Raw genomic sequence first — 16303 nt, 5'->3', positions numbered from 1 at the left:
CCCGTATCCTGCACAGCAGGGGAACACAGTGGGTGACAGAAACTAACCGGTCCCTCTGGGTGATGGTGCCCTAGAAGCAGGTCAACAAGGGCTGAGACCCCAGATAAGAGCTGTGAGTGGCAGCAGGAGAATTTGTAATCCGCAGGCTTTGTGTAATTTATTGATTTACTTTATTCATTCATGGTTTGTTTTCTTGGCAATATTAGCTCTGAACAATGCCTGAAAAGCAGCTTGCCAACTGTGTAACTGACCTGGATGAGGAAAAGTGAAGAGATGCCCTAGTATGAAATTCCTATAGGGTAGGCCCTCTGAAAATAGGTATTTTTCTGCATAAAAAAATAATAGATACCATGGTTTTCAAAGTAAACAACTTATGGTACCATTTTGATACATTTTTATTCATTTTCTGTGCATATAGGGACTTTGTTTATCTTAGAACACATGGATTGTGTTTCTTGGAAAAATTATATTAGTGGATATATAACACTTTGTTTTCTCTATTTAACAATTTATTTAACAGTTCTCCTATAATTGAACACTAGCTGGTTTCTAGTTTGTGTGTATGTGTGTTAATCCAATATAGTTTCTTTTTAAAATTTTAGTATTTTTATTAAATGGTGGTCATTAGAGAAAATTTGGAAAACATGGGAGCGTAAAAAAGAGAACAAAGTACTCATCATTTTATGACCAACGTTAACATTTTGATGTGTTTTCTCCCACACATCTTTTTGCTATGGACACACGTGCTTGAACTTAACTGGGATTATCTATCTACGGTTGCACCCTTGGTCCCAGCTAGTAGCAGAGGCATCACCTAGGAGCTTGTCAGAAATGCAGGGTCTCAGGCCCCACCCCAAACCTACTGAATTGGAATCTGCATCTTAATGAAGTCCAGGGAATTCATGTATGTAGTCAAGGTAGCACTGCCTTTTGCACTCTGCATTACATTGTAAGCATTTCACAGCCATCTGTCTTAAATCCCCCAAATGCATGTGTCAAAGGATGTGTTGGTGTGAGAGTGACAGTAGGTCCCAGGTGGCCTGGATGCTCCAGAGAGATGTGCCCGCACTCATGGTGGGCTGGGTACCAGCGTCTTCTATCTGGGGTGGGATGGATGACACGTATTTTTCTATGCCAGGCTCAGTTACCGTGCTTTTGGGATCTGTTCATGCCTTGGTTTGTGGAAAATTCTCCAGAGCTTGGCTAATACTTTGAGTACTATTCATGCTTTGACTCACTTTGTATATTTAAGCGTAAAGAGCATTAACATGAAAAAATACACTGATAACAGTGAATCTAGTAAAATTTTGTGATTTATTTTTTTTCTGTTTCAGTCTTACAATCTTCAGTTATGTGCTCACCGGATGCCTTTGATTTTCATTAAAATATTCCTGGGGTAAATGACACAAATGCTAAGTAAAGAATGTAAGAAATACATATTTTTAATTTGGTTACCCTTGCGTCAGAGAGTAGCCATCTTCCTGACATTTGCTCTTGGCAGGAGGCACTTGGCTAAAAGACCACTGAATTCTAGGCTTTCCAATTTATCCCAAACATGGAGAGTAATAATTCTGATCCACAGACAGGTGTCTGCTTGACAGTTTCAATATATGCACATTCTGTAGCCTGTCGGGGAAACTGACCTTTACTGTGGCGCTACAATTTTCCAGGTGCTATCCCAGGTGTTTTACACTTATTGCATGTTATTCACCCAACAGCCCTATTAGATATAGTCTCGCTTTCTACACAAGTCAACTCATACTTAGGGACTTGCCCAGTCCGTAAACCAGGATTGGAACAGTCTAACTCTAAATTCTGTGTTTTTTCACACCAAATGGCAACCAAGAAAGCAACGCACCTCTAAATCAGAGTTCCACAGTGATCCTGAGACCCGGCACCTCCACAGACCTGCCACGTCCTACTGACAACTCCCAAGCGAGCAGTGTTTGCTGAAGAATTCAAGCATGTTCTTACAGCCAATGCATTCACTCACACTCTTGGATTTGTAGATTATAAATAAATTTTTTTTTGAGATTTGTAGATTATAAATAAAATTTTTAAGCTGAGATTTTTTTGAAGTTGAGAATAGTAGATTATAAATAAAATTTTTATTTGTAGACATGATGTCTCTGGGCACCTAAGCAAACATGTTGTAAAATCCCTCTGACTTGATACAAATTGTGTAATCGAAAGCTATCAAGAAGAGATTGGTTGAATAGAATTTCTCCCCATTATTTTTGTCAGTAGTCCTGTAAATTCCATTGTTTAGAAAGATATGTACAGAATGGGAAAGTGGAAAAGAAGATGAATCCATCTCCTGGTGTTATCCAGTGCACTGCAGAGTTACAACTGAAAACACTTAGAAACTGGGCACTTGGGCAGTCCTAGCTATGTTCCCAAGTTAGAGATTGATATGATTCCACAGCTGGAAGGACCGGAGGCCTCATTTAACCCAGAGTTCTCATTTTACAAGGGAGGAAATAAGGTGGAGTGGCAGTAATCCTAGAGATGGAGCTGGCGACCTGGGTTTTAGTTCTGACTCTCCCACTAACAAGCATTGGAGCTGGAGTGACCCCTGAGTCCCTCTGGGAAGTAATGAAGGGAGATGAATCTCACAGTGTGAATCCTGGCTCCAGGCCATCCTGGCCTTTTCCTGCCCAGCCCTTGTTCTGGATCCAACATGAGCTCTTGACTTGTCCAAAGATCCAAGCATTTGTATGAAAACACAGGATTCTCTTCAGGATCCATTTTAAAGAAAATCTTAAGAGGCAGCTAGAGAAGAGAAGGTTCCTACACTAAGACACAGTCTGGTGGACGGTACTCCTTCTCTCATAAACTACACTTAAAACATGGCAGGTCATAATTCCCCTTCAGCAAGACTGTACTGTGAGCTCTCCCATGGAACACCGTGCCTCCAATGCTGTTCCCTTCACAGGTTGCTCCTGGTATTACAAACTTCATTTGATAATCTATACGTTTCCTTTCTAATAAAGGAATTTAGTGGGTTTTTCTCCCCCTGACCTTCAGCTCAATCATCTTTTTCAATCTACTCTCCTAGTATTGCCTGCAGTCCCATCGTAAGCCTTAAGCAGCCTGGTCCCAGGGCAACTCAGCTGCTGGCAGCAGCGTTGCCACGGCAACATCTGTCCAATTTAGCTCCACACTTTCCTTAAAAATTAAGATCTCCTGCTAAAATGCCAAAGTTAAGGAATTTGGGGTTAATTTGGCCTTTAAGGTCATAGCAGAATATCTAATAACCATACACATTAAATTCTTAAAGTTTTAATTAGAGATTCATTTGCAAAGTGTATGGGAGAAATGCACAGGAAAGGTGGATTTACCCTTATAAGCAAAGGTAAATATTGTGCGTTGTACGCTCTCAGAGATTGGGACGTGAGCAAGTATTAGTTTCAGAAGTAGCCACAAAACACAGCTTCAATGGGGGTTGCAAAGAACTTGTTAGAGAGGCTCTTCAGAAAATGCCTTTACCCCACAATAAACATTTCACCCTGCCTGGCTATGGTATCTTTGAGCATTTGCTGCCACTACTCAAACTGCCTTCTAGTGAACAGGCTCAGGCTGGGGTTAGCAGAAGGCAGAGGCAGGGCTGCCAGACACACCCAGAGACTAAACCAAAAAACGGAGATCTGCAAATCACCTAAATGTCCTCATGCTCTGTTGGCAAAACTCCCAACCCTGGCCCTGCCAAGAACCACAGGCATGTCCTTGGGCAAACTGTGACTCAGCCAGATGGCCGTCGGAGGCCTGAATCTTGAGCAAAGGTAAGCAGCTGACTGTCACATGTGGAAGACCCAACTGCCTACCCTCTGATAGGACAGCCTTTGACTAGTCCCTGGACTTGGTAAGTAAAACACTCCATGCTGATCTGTCGCCCCATTTGCCTAGCAAATAGAAGCTGGAGAATAAGACATGATTCGAGGGTGCTCTCATTACAAAGGAGTTGGAAATCCTTAACTGTTTAATGTAGTAAGTTGTAGACTGCTGAGAGTAGGAAGAGGACATAGTGTGTATCAAACACAACTTGTAAAGGAGAGATGAGAAAACTGGTAGAGAATGGGAAAATGATTTCCCAAGGCCACCTCACTGGTGAGCCATGGAGCTAAGAGTCTCCAGGCTCTTGATTCAGGGATCTTTCCAATACATCCCCTTAGACCCTTGCTTTGCAGCCAAAGTGGAGGATTAGGATACCCATTGTCTCTGCGAAACTCAAGGTTGGGCTCTACAAGCGTTTCTATTTCTTTTTGACCCTTCAGCTCCACATCAGGAATACGCACCAAGTCGAAGCATTGGTTGGAGAAAGTCCTGGTGTCAGCGTGGAGGGATTTGAGCCCAGTTGTGACCCTGTTGGCTTTAGATTGGTCTGTAAATGTACTTTTATAAAAACCTGCTCTTTTGAAAAATACGGCATCTGGAGTAGTTATGAGATGAATACCTATGGATTAAAAATGTCAGGATTTGAATTTCATGTCATCACTTTCTGGGTGTGTGATCTTGGTTTAAACCACATAAACTCTGTGTCTCAGTTTCCTTAATCTGCAAAATGCAGTAATGATACCTAAAGAATGCTTCCTTCACAGGGCTTCCCCGGTGGCGCAGTGGTTGAGAGTCCACCTGCCGATGCAGGGGACACGGGTTCGTGCCCCGGTCCGGGAAGATGCCACATGCCGCAGAGCGGCTGGGCCCGTGAGCCATGGCCGCTGAGCCTGCGTGTCCGGAGCCTGTGCTCCGTAACGGGGGAGGCCACAACAGTGAGAGGCCCGTGTACCACAAAAAAAAAAAAAAAAAAAAAAAAAAAATGCTTCCTTCACAGGATTGCTGTGAGATAATGTATGTCAAATATTAGCATACAATATGGTCCTGTTGCCTGCGCCTTAACTCTCTTGGTGTTTCAGTCATACTGCCTTTCACTGCAGGCCAAACACAGTAATTCTCTAAGGCAGCCCCTGGGTTGGTTGAGACTCAATATTGGCAACATTGAGACTCAATTTGCAAGAGAAAAGGAAGGGATCTCTGATCCAAAGTCAAGCACTTTTTCCTGATCACACTTACGGTTTCAGCTCATGTCCACTAATGAGGAGAGGTCCATGGAAAGGACCTTCTACCCTGGAGGTGTTGAGAGGATGAACAGAACAAGAAAGCGTAAGAACTGGTGCAGAACTATAAGACACGCTGGTCTGAATATTCAGTTCCATATTATCCATGGACCAAATGAACCTTGATACTGGGACCCACAGAGTGAGAGACCTGAGCCTGTAGACACATCTGCAAAGCTCTGCCAGTCAAAATCCTGTTTGGGGTAACACTAGGATTGATGGAGGGTGGGGTGGGTGTTATAAAGAGTTGTCTTTTTATAGACAAGATTGATGGAGGGTGGGGGTTGGTCTTACCCAACCGGGCTGATGGCCAGGAAAGGTATCAACGTGGGCTTATGCATTGAGCTCAGTAAATACTGAGAGAGAATAAGGGAGTTTTTATCCGGAAGTTAATTACAACCAAAGCCATGTTAAAAACAGCAAGTTCAAGCACTAGATTTAGCATGTGCCAAAAAGTATACACCAAGCCAGACACAAAAGGTCACATATTGTATGGTTCTATGTATATGAAATCTCCAAGGTAGATAAATCTATAGAGACAGAAAGCAGATTGGCAGTTCCCAGGGGCTGGAGGGGGGGGACCATGGGTATGGGGTTTTAACCTGGGGAGATGAAAGTGTTTCGGAACGAGATAGAGGTGGTGGTTGTACGTTAGGAATGTACAAAAGCCACCGAATTTTTCACTTTAAATCGATTAATTTCATGTTATGTGAATTGCACCTCAATAAGAAAAAAAACCACATGCCGAAAGTAACGCTTAAAAAATCACTAGGCACCCATCATCGACAAATGGCTGCTCGAAAGTGGAAGAACAATCTGAAACCTCACGATCATGTTCACATGTAATTAGAACACTGAAGAAATAATAACATTCCACAATCATCACATGGGTCTGTGCAAGAAGGGGCTTTGGAATATGAGACCCCAGAAAGCAGGGAAGATGTTTGTGTGTGCTGCCTAACAGCTGGCAGGTGGTTAATGAATACTTAATAACAGCCACATATGGAAACAACCACGGCCCCATTTTCCAGAGATAGAAACTGACAACCCCAGGTCAACCTGCTCTGTGAGGTGTGAGGCGTGGGGAGTTTCCACCACCTACCTTCATCTTAGCCCTGGCTAACTCCATCTCTTCCCCGTGATGTGCTGCAGTGGTAGAGAGAAAGAAAGGTCTCGGCCCGGCCACTTGGGTCAACTCTGAATACATCTCTGGAGCTCATCTGCCTGTGTGCTCCTTCTATCACCCCCCTGAAGGAGGCTGCATGCCTCTGAACGCCCACATCTTCCTGGAAGTGAAGGTTGGAACATTCCCTATCAATGGACCCAATATGAAGGTCCCTAGAAGAGAAGAAGTCTTCTCAGAAAAGGCAAAGAATTTTGATGGGATGCAGCTTCTTTAGGAACCAAGAGGAAATTTGCGCTGATGGGGACCTAAATAAGATCAAGTCCCTTAATATCAATGTGCAACAAAAGGGAAAGGGGTGCTGTTATCTTCCACATCTGCGGCCAGCTCCTTCCCAGCGTACAGCTTTCATCTACATCTGCTTATCTTGGAGGAAACCACTTATCGTGAAGATGATGACAATAATGATATTATCCAGCTCTCACTGTTGGAGGAACATCTACGTGTCAGGTGCTAAACTAGTGACCTGGAATATTTCCAAGCCCTTGCCAGAAACTTTGAAGGTAATTATCATTAATCCCATTTTACATTTATGGCAACTGGGGCTCAGATGTCACAAGGCCACTGTGCAGCATAAGGAGGAAGGTGGCCCTGTTTTTGATCACAATAAGCAGCTTCCTTTTCCTAAGTATAAAAATTCAATTATCTGAATGGAAACTGAAAGAAAGAAAATGACCATGTAATATCGGTATTTTAACAGCTTTGGCTGTAGTCTCTTTCAGGATCAGTAGATGACAGTGTCAATCAGTCAACAAATCAATGACTCAGAATTTACTGGGCATGTATTATTCACCCAGTTCTGTGCTGGGTGCCACGGAACACAAAAGAAACAGCTATTTGTTTGGCCTGCAGGGCACTGAGAATGTAATTAGCTGCTGATAGGAATATAGTCAAACTCAGAGAAAATAACCATTCCTGTGATTTTTTTCTGAGAAAGGTAAAAAAGGTACATCTATCTCCGAGACATGCATATCTGTCTGTCCGTCTATCTATCTATCGCCATATATATATCCACATCCATATATAATTATATACATTATAATGTGAAGCATGCTTCAGAGTGAGCACTTCGCGTGTGGACATAATTCTGTGATAATGAAGGGCAGACGAGAAATTGCTGGCTTCCTCTGTTCCTCAGGTCTTCCTCTGACAGATCCGAGCTCACATCTAGAGGCACAGTGGAAGCCTGAGCTCCCATGTTCACTCTGCACAAGGAGAAAACTCAATGCTGTTGCCCACACACAGGCCCATCACAGAAGGATGCCTGGACTACTGTGTAATGTACGCCTCACCCAGCACCAGTCTGTGTGAACCAGGACGGCAGGAGCCATATCTACTGCCTGCATCATCGTATCCCCCAGACCCAGAACAGAGCCAGACATCTAGCGAGGACTCAGCTATATCTACCAGCTGAATGAAGGAGGAAACTAGTACATGCATTCTACACACACAGATAGAAATATTCCTGGAAGGATGAAGTTCATAGACCATAGTGTATATCTCTATCTATGTATCTATTTACCTATCCATCTACCTATCTATGATCTATAAATCATCTATCTGTTTACCTATTATCTATCATCTATCTATCTATCTATATCTGTTTACCTATCAGTTATCTATCATCTGTCTACCTATCTATCTATCATCATCTATCTGTTTATCTATCATCTATCTATCTAATCTATCTATATCTGTTTACCTATCAGTTAACTATCTATCATTTGTCTATCTATCTATCATCATCTATCTGTTTACCTATCAGCTACCATCTATGTATCTATGTATCTATCTATCTATCATCAATCTATCTATAGTTGTTGGTTTAAATTGGTCCTGACAAGTCAACTTAAGTTTGGTGAAATGTTCAAAAAACGAAACACAAAAGTAGTTCCTCAAATAATGGGTCAGTGTTTCACCTTCCAGGATTCTAAAATTATTCTAAAAATTCTAAAATTCTAAAAATATCTACCTCGATCTTTTCCCCATTTATTTGTTTTGGAAACAATGTTAACCCTAAATTTAATTACACTGCATTATTTCTTTAAAAATAATAGGGAAAAAAGACATTGGTCTACTTCACATCATTGGAGCAAAATATAGGAGCAGACAGAAATTTAGAGAAAGTTAGAAGGGATTCTCTGCAAGAAAATAAAATAAATGTAGGTAAAAATCATCTTTATCTGGTTTTGACCTAATTCTCTGATATATTTCTAAACAAATATTGATTTTTTTTCTAAAGAAAAATTTCAGTACTTATATAACATGGAAACATCTGGAGAAGAGGTAGCAAGTGTTGGTTTTTAAAACGTATCCTGCAGATATACTGGTAAAATTTGGTGTTGTAGGGAAAAACTAAAAACAATATAAGCTAGGTGGGGAATGAGACAACAAACAAAAATGTAATAATTAAACTTTTCTTGGGAGCCCGAGGTTTCTTTGTGAACTGCTGCTCAAATTTCCTGTTTTCGAAATTACATTTGCCTCTTTTTTTTTTTTTAACAAAACACCACAAATTTCACCTCATACGAAATGCATTCTGTCAAGACTGGAAATAATAACCGTGTGGTGACATTTCGGCAGCAAAAATGATGACCTCAAAAGGTCACATCAACCCCATCGTGACCGATGACACCCACAGCCAACCTTCTAATTAATGCTCGGGACACGGTGTGGATTTCCATCTCTTTACAACTAAATATCACACATCTAGCAACAGAAGACAGATTTCTTTAGAAAAAATAACCCTAATATTATCTCAATTATGACCAGAAAAAAGAAGCTATAAACCTACATTAAGAGAACAAAAACACATTTTATCTGAGATTATTTTCTTAAGTAGAAGGGTGGACTTGGGGGGAGAACTGACTTTATCCAAGTGTGTCCATTTTAAAACATGAAAAGTAGCCACTTCGGATGAGTATTAGGCAAATCAAACTGCTGGAAACTGCCTTCTCTTACTATTATTTTTTAGTCCATTTGAGGGTGGAGAAATCAACTGCTTGAACTTTTTCTTCTCAGAGAGGATGACTCACATGGTCAGCTCAGGACCTGCTGTTCTTAATCACCTCTGCATCTCAGCAGGTGCCTGAATCCTTCATAAGATCCTCCAAACTGCCTTGCATTTCACAAGGAATCTACATTTTCTATTCTCTAAAGTTCACATAAGCTTTAGGAGACAAGCATTTTCAGAATGAAGAATTCTTCCAGGGACTTCCCTGGTGGTCCAGTGGTTAAGAATCTGCCTTCCAATGCAAGGGAAGCGGGTTTGATCCCTGGTCAGTGACCTAAGATCCCACATGCGGCGGGGCAACTACTGAGCCTGTGTGCTCTGGAGCCCACGCACCACAGCTAGAGAAAAGCCCGCGTGCCGCAACAAAGATCCCATGTGCCACAACTAAGACCCAACGCAGCCAAATGAATAAATATCTTTTTTAAAAAAAGAATTCTTCCAAACATCTCCTTCCCCAACATGAGGGAAGCCCGTTCTAGTAATGGTTGATGCTTATACCATACAGTTTGCTAAATATTTTTAACACCACCCTTGATTTAAAAGATTATAATTCTTTTATACATCTTTATATATGTAGTAGGTACGACACAATAGGTACTTGATAATGGGTAGCTACTCAGATTCTTCATTGGAAAACCAAGGAACTTAGACTTTGAGAAAACAAAACCTACTTATATAAGTTTGTTAAAGTAAGGATGGGTATGAGAGGTTATGTGGTCACGGCCATTAGAGGATCAATGTTCGAGTCTGTATTTAACACATGAGCTTGTCTATTTCACATCTCCACCCTACTGTCAAACCCAGCATACCTTTGCTCAAAACCATGGGCGTTGACGTCATTAAGCCTTACACTGAATAGTCTGGGGCACTGAATCAACTGGGTTTAAAAACACTGGTATACACTACTATATATAAAATAGATAACTGCTATATAGCATAGGTAACTCTACTCAATACTCTGTAATGACCCATATGGGAACAGAATCTAAAAAAGAGTGGATACATGTGTATGTATAACTGATTCACTTTGCTGTACAGCAGAAAGTAACACACACACACATTGTAAATCAACTCTACTCCAACAAAAATTAATTTTAAAAAAGCACTGGTAAAGATGGAGTCTGTGCTGCTCTTCAAAATAGAAATTTGATGACAACCTTTCAGAACTGAAGCCATTTCTAAATCAGTATCTGAACCTAATCAATATCTTTCTAACTCCCTGGCATGGTCCATATTCTTTTTAAAATCAATTTTCTTCTTAATTGTAACAGCATTCGAACATTCAATTGTCTCTTTCCCTTCCTTTGTTATTTAAATCATCCTAAGCTGAGTGGAGAGATCTGACACCAACTGAAAATGCTCCGTCTGCACTGAGTTCCTAAGATCACCTGCGAATCTGGGAATGAGAGTTAAGAAGAAAAATCCCGGACACTGGAGCACAGCACCTCAGCACTTCCCAGTCTACAATCTGTGCAAACAGCCTTTTTAGGAGGGACTCAGTCTAGCAGAACACAGTCTTGTTTTCCTTACAAAACTTGGTCCAACTGTGTACCTTTACATGGAAAATACGATCATTTTTCTTGAGTAATTCTTAATTTGTATTTTGCATCACTATCTTGCCCTATTATTTATTTTTTCTACTCTGTTAATAAATAATACATTTGACAGATGACCTACCCTTTTCCCAGTAAAACAACCTAGGGCACTGACAGCAAAAATATAGCTTTTATTTCTCTAGTTATCTCACTTAGGCAATGTTATTTTGGGAATAGGGAGATTGGTCTACCTCTTCTTTTTTTTTTTTATTTTTGCGTTACGCGGGCCTCTCACTGTTGTGGCCTCTCCCGCTGCGGAGCACAGGCTCCGGACGCACAGGCTCAGCGGCCATGGCTCACGGGCCCAGCCGCTCCGCAGCATGTGGGATCTTCCTGGACCGGGGCACGAACCCACGCCCCCTGCATCGGCAGGCAGACTCTCAACCACTGCGCCACCAGGGAAGCCTGGTCTCTCTCTTTGTACAGATTCTGGGAAGGCTGTAGGGTACCCTGATTGAAATTCTTGGGAGATATTTTAACTGCATTTCATAAGTAAACTATTGTTCACTCTCCCTGGGAAACTTTGGTACACTGCCCTGGTAAATTTTCCTTGGTATCATTCTACACTTTCACATGTGTTAACTTATCCAAGTCAATAGGGTGCATATAGAGCCCATCCCGGTTTTCGATGTGGTGTGGTGTGTGGCTGAAAGGAGCAGGTCAGAGAAGGGTTCCAGGCAGACAAAGGAGTCTCCACTCTTGCACAAAATACATCCTCAAGCTCTCTTGTGCTATAACAGCCAGCACCAGACTTGACTTTGAGCAAATAGTTGTTCCCATAGAAGGCTTTATAGATTCAAGGATTTCTAATATAGGATTTCAGTCCCTCCTGGGGCCTTCACCAACCTACAAAACTAATATTGTAAGAAATCAACGTGTAGACACAACCAACAAGGTGATGACCCTTCTGTCTATCATCTGCAGGTTAGTCCCTAATGGAAGGCCCATCTCCAGCCATCACAGGTGGGGCGGAGCATTAACAAGTCTGGTTATCTGTGAGTTATTACAACCTATTGACCATGAATGGGAGAGTTATCAGAAAGAACCAAGGCACCCTTTTTTGAGAACCAAGCCTGTGGCTACATGACAGTGTAAGAGCAGGTCTCTGGATACCTTCCTTAAAAAAAAAACAATATGCAGTTTCCCTGTCAAAGGAGTAAAGGCCATTTGAACGTGGGGAGCCATGACAGATACGCAGGTGATTTGGTCCAAGCGGTACATGAATGAGAAGGGAGAAATGGGATGATGAGATGAGCACAGCTAATGGCAGGGGAGGCGGGGGGAGGGTGGAAGGGAGGTGGCGCTCACCTCTGCCCCCTCCACTGGCTCCTCAGCCTGGGTGTCAAGTCCAAGGTCCAGCCCGGCAGCAGGTGGTACAGCAGCTGGGGGCTCCTCTGCTTTCGGCTCTGTGGGCGGAGCCTGTTCAGGTTCAGCCTTTGATGGTTTGAGGATTAGAGGAAAAAGATTCAACAAGTGAACAGATAACATGACGGAATACTGGACAATTACGATTTTCTTCGTCATCCTACAGGCAATTAGCTTCATTAAATCTGTGCTGGAAAAAACCCGCACATTAGGCATAATGGGTCTTTACACAACTGAAAAGTCTAGGAATAAACTCTCATTAAGCTTCACATTACCATCACCAAGCACTGTTATATCCCTTGAAGTTGGGCAAAAAGACTTACCATTTTGGCTACTCATTTTACTTACTTTCAACATTCTGAGTATTCACTTCCTTAAGTCATCTATAAGAGATCCTGAAACGGTACTTTCTACTACTGAGCAGAGAGAGGAGAGATCCTAGGAGCTCCCACTTTTGGAAATTGGAAGGAGTAGGGAAGAGCTCACGGAAACACAAATCTGGGACCTCCCCACTCTGTTGATATGCAATGCAACCAAAAAAATGAGGGGCCATCCCAATACTCAGATCAAAACGCATTAAGGTGCATGAAAAGGTCACTATGAAGTTACTGCGCAACTGCCCCAGCTGGGAGGAGTAGATCCAACCACCTGGCAAGGAGACACCACAGTCATAGATACTTGGCTGCCTTACATTTTGTTCGTTCCCTTATTCCACTTTTCCCTCCAACAAAATCCTTAGCCATCAGTTTTTTGTGTTTTTTTTTCATATAAGAAACTAATTCTTTAGGGAACCACAGGCAGTATTCTCTGTGGTACCAATTAGACTCTTCTACTTGTGTGGATAAGAGTGAGGTCTTTTCTTCCCACTGTGACCCCTACACACAGACACCCTCCTGATTCCAATTATATGCTGAATCAAGCCTCTGGCATCTCTTACCTCCAGATTTTTTGAGTTTTAAAATTAGCATGATTAAATAACAACAGGCTATGAAAAACAGCACAGCCGATGCAAGTTACCACGGCTACTGAAATTGTTTCCTCTCTTTTGATTTATAGATTAATGTAAACACACTACTTAGCATGACTATTTCACTAAATGGATGGCCACTGTAGGGCACTTTAAGATCATTTTCTATTAGGGCATTTAAACCATAAGAAAGTTTAAAAGCGTTTTCCTAGAGGAGTACGGAGTCTCCAATAAATACTTCCTTTGGAGGAATCAGTAACTTCCCTCAGACATTCGCCATGAGCAATCAAAAGCCATCTCTAGCTCTCCCATATGTCCACCGAAGCTGGTGCACATGGCAAGCTGCATGGGGAAGTGATGGAGAAGTTATGCTGAGATTATAGAAAATAACGATAGCCTGCTGTTGGATAAATACGCAAAATATTTGTCTTGTGCCCTCCACCAAAACCTCCACTGTGACGCATACCAAGGTCATACCACCCTTCTCTTGAAAGGGCTTCATAAAATGAAAGGACACTTAGGGAGATCAATGTACAGAGGTTTGATATTTTTATGGGCTTTTATAACCTTTAAGGGGTGATCAGACACAATTTTTAAGAAAGAATGAGATAAAATTCACTCTCATCTACTCTCAGGAGTCCTTTATGGGGAAAGATTTCTCTTGTATTGTTCAAAAGGAATTATCTTCATAATGGACTGAGTCTTCCTTGCAGCAAAGAGCTACTGTAAGCTCTCAGAGTATGATCTAACCATTTTGGAAGTCGAGGTGATTTGCTATGAGAGAATGGTATCAGATGACCTACACAACAAGGATAGGAAGGGTAATTTGACGAAGAGCAAGAAACCCATAGGCTGATGGCTGTCCCCTGGCGAGCTGAGTCTGCAATGGAGGATGAGGGGTCAAGAGAAGTTTCAAAACGTGTATCAAATAAATATATCTGTGCACATTAAGAAAAAACCCAGAAAACCAAACACAGAGATAACTTAAAATGAAAACATATTTGCATCAGAGGCTGGGTTTCTTGGAAGTGCGAGGAAATTCTGAAGTTTTACATATGGCGAGAATAACTAGGGTGATTTCATGAATAAGTTCAATGGCGTCTCCTTGCTGAGGTCAGACAATGACTCAATGGAAGCAAAGTATGAAGGGGAGGAGAGACGGGTTATGTCCTACGAGTCACAACATTTTTCTCTATTTATAATATCACACCGAATATTATAATATAGCATTACACACTTAACAACTTAAATTCTAGGGGGACAAATGGAACTCACTGAATGATGAGTAAGGCTGAAGCGTGACAGCATGTTTGCACATAAAATCAGCTACTCAACTCCGGAAATAGAAACCACTTTCCTAATTCTTCTAAGATAATGTAAAATTGAAGATGTTTTGTCAAGATAGAAAGAGAAACAAAGGTAAATTGTGAACAACATCTTGTAGAAAGATCTCAGAGTAGTCCTGTAGGAATTGTGCCCTGTTTCAACCACTTTTTTTTCTATAAGAAGCCTCCCCTGACAAGCATTGCAAGTGGGTTGATACCATGCCATAAGGACTGGTAAGGACTTGCTATTGTTTGCTGGAGTACAGACCATTATACATTCAGAGGAGAGGTATACTCTATATTTATTACTGACAGCAGGATGCCACAATGGTTTAACGCTGAGACTCAGAAATGGAATTGTTTTAGAACAAAACGAGTAGTGTAACTTTGGTGCACATGTTCCGGCATCCTCTGTGATAAGCTAGAAAGAAGGTCAATGCAGAGGAAGAAGAGATGGGTTGGGAGAATGGAGTTAAGGGTCCAGTCACATTCCAATATGGCGACTACCTTATGATCCTGCTTCTCCAAACTGGGGAGAGCTAATTTATTGAGAACTTCAAAGGGCCATGGAGGCAACCCTGAGCCCAGGGCAGGGTTTGCAGATTCAAAAAGGTTTAAACTTGTACACAAGGGATGTCCCGTGGGGCCATAAGATGCAGACTGGGGAGATGTGCAGTTGACTACCAACTGCAGCCTCCACCTTGCTCAGACCAGTCAATGAACCCATGTCGGGACACTGCCCTGCTCCCGGGAAGATCCCATATAATCACAGCTCAGTGGGAGAGGGTCACTGCGATTCCCAGTTCCCCACAGGGCAACCCCAGCAGCATCTACAATGCTGGGAATGACGAAGTTAAGTTCCCCAATGGAAAGAAGGTGCAAGAAGTCTGCTTCAGAGAACACGTAAAAAGAGAAGGGGAGGGCAGGCAATGGAAGCTCCTGGAACCAGCTGTAGGGGGTAGAGAGATGTTCAGAGAAACTTAAAAACCACTGGATTCTATGCCAGGAATTTGCAAGAGTAATAGGTGTGAATTTAATGATGACCCATTGCCTTTTCGTTTATACCAGGGTCCCTCCGTTTTTCTTAACCCATTCTCAACTGGTAATTAAAAATCTCATCCTCCAGCACCCATCAGCACCCCAGACTGAAAACCACCAATGACCATGAAATGGAGGTCTCTCTCTCTCTCCATTATTAACATCAATATAATCTGAATTTTAAACATTGAAATCTTTATTTGCAGGCCTCACAGGCTCCACCTTTTTATCTGGTTACCCAAAAGGCAAAAGTACAACAACCTCCGGACAAGGTGCTAGAGAAACACTTGCCTTTGAAAAATATCAAATTAGCCTTGAAGACAAACTTCCCGGAGCAGAAATCCTTACTTAGAAGTGAAATCACCTGAAAGGAAAAATTCCTTCTCCTTAAACCCAATTCTAAGTTTCCAAAATGAAAGCCAGAAGCTGGGATAATCCTACGCCATTCCCACGGGAAAACCAGTGTGCTACACATAACCATGAACTAATCCTCAAAGAGCCCAAACCCCTGTAGTATAGCACTGGGAAGCTCTCAGTGATGTCACTCAAGGTCTCTTCATTCAACTTGACGAGTAAGCTGCTGCTAAAAACGTTTCCCATGATAACTGAGTTTGTAAGAATCTCCTCTAACCCCCAGAGTAACCCTTCTGCCTCCTCACTCCCCAGCTAAGCTTTTCTCTCATCTCATTTGACAGTAAAGTAG

The 16303-nt window shown here is 42.0% G+C and overlaps 1 protein-coding gene across 2 annotated transcripts in view; it reads right to left on the bottom strand.

Annotated features, from left to right (window-relative positions):
* AMPH (amphiphysin) overlaps window positions 1-16303 on the bottom strand; it is a 183361-nt gene that overhangs the window by 13494 nt on the left and 153564 nt on the right. For both annotated transcript variants that reach the window (XM_033862882.2, XM_073809541.1), the window contains exon 17: window positions 12214-12339. In XM_033862882.2, coding sequence (XP_033718773.1) covers window positions 12214-12339 — 126 coding nt within the window. The remainder of the gene's footprint in view (window positions 1-12213; window positions 12340-16303) is intronic.

The sequence above is a fragment of the Tursiops truncatus genome, chromosome 9 (genome assembly GCF_011762595.2).
Source record: "Tursiops truncatus isolate mTurTru1 chromosome 9, mTurTru1.mat.Y, whole genome shotgun sequence".
Classification (NCBI taxonomy): domain Eukaryota; kingdom Metazoa; phylum Chordata; class Mammalia; order Artiodactyla; family Delphinidae; genus Tursiops; species Tursiops truncatus.
This window is presented reverse-complemented; position numbering and strand designations above follow the sequence as displayed.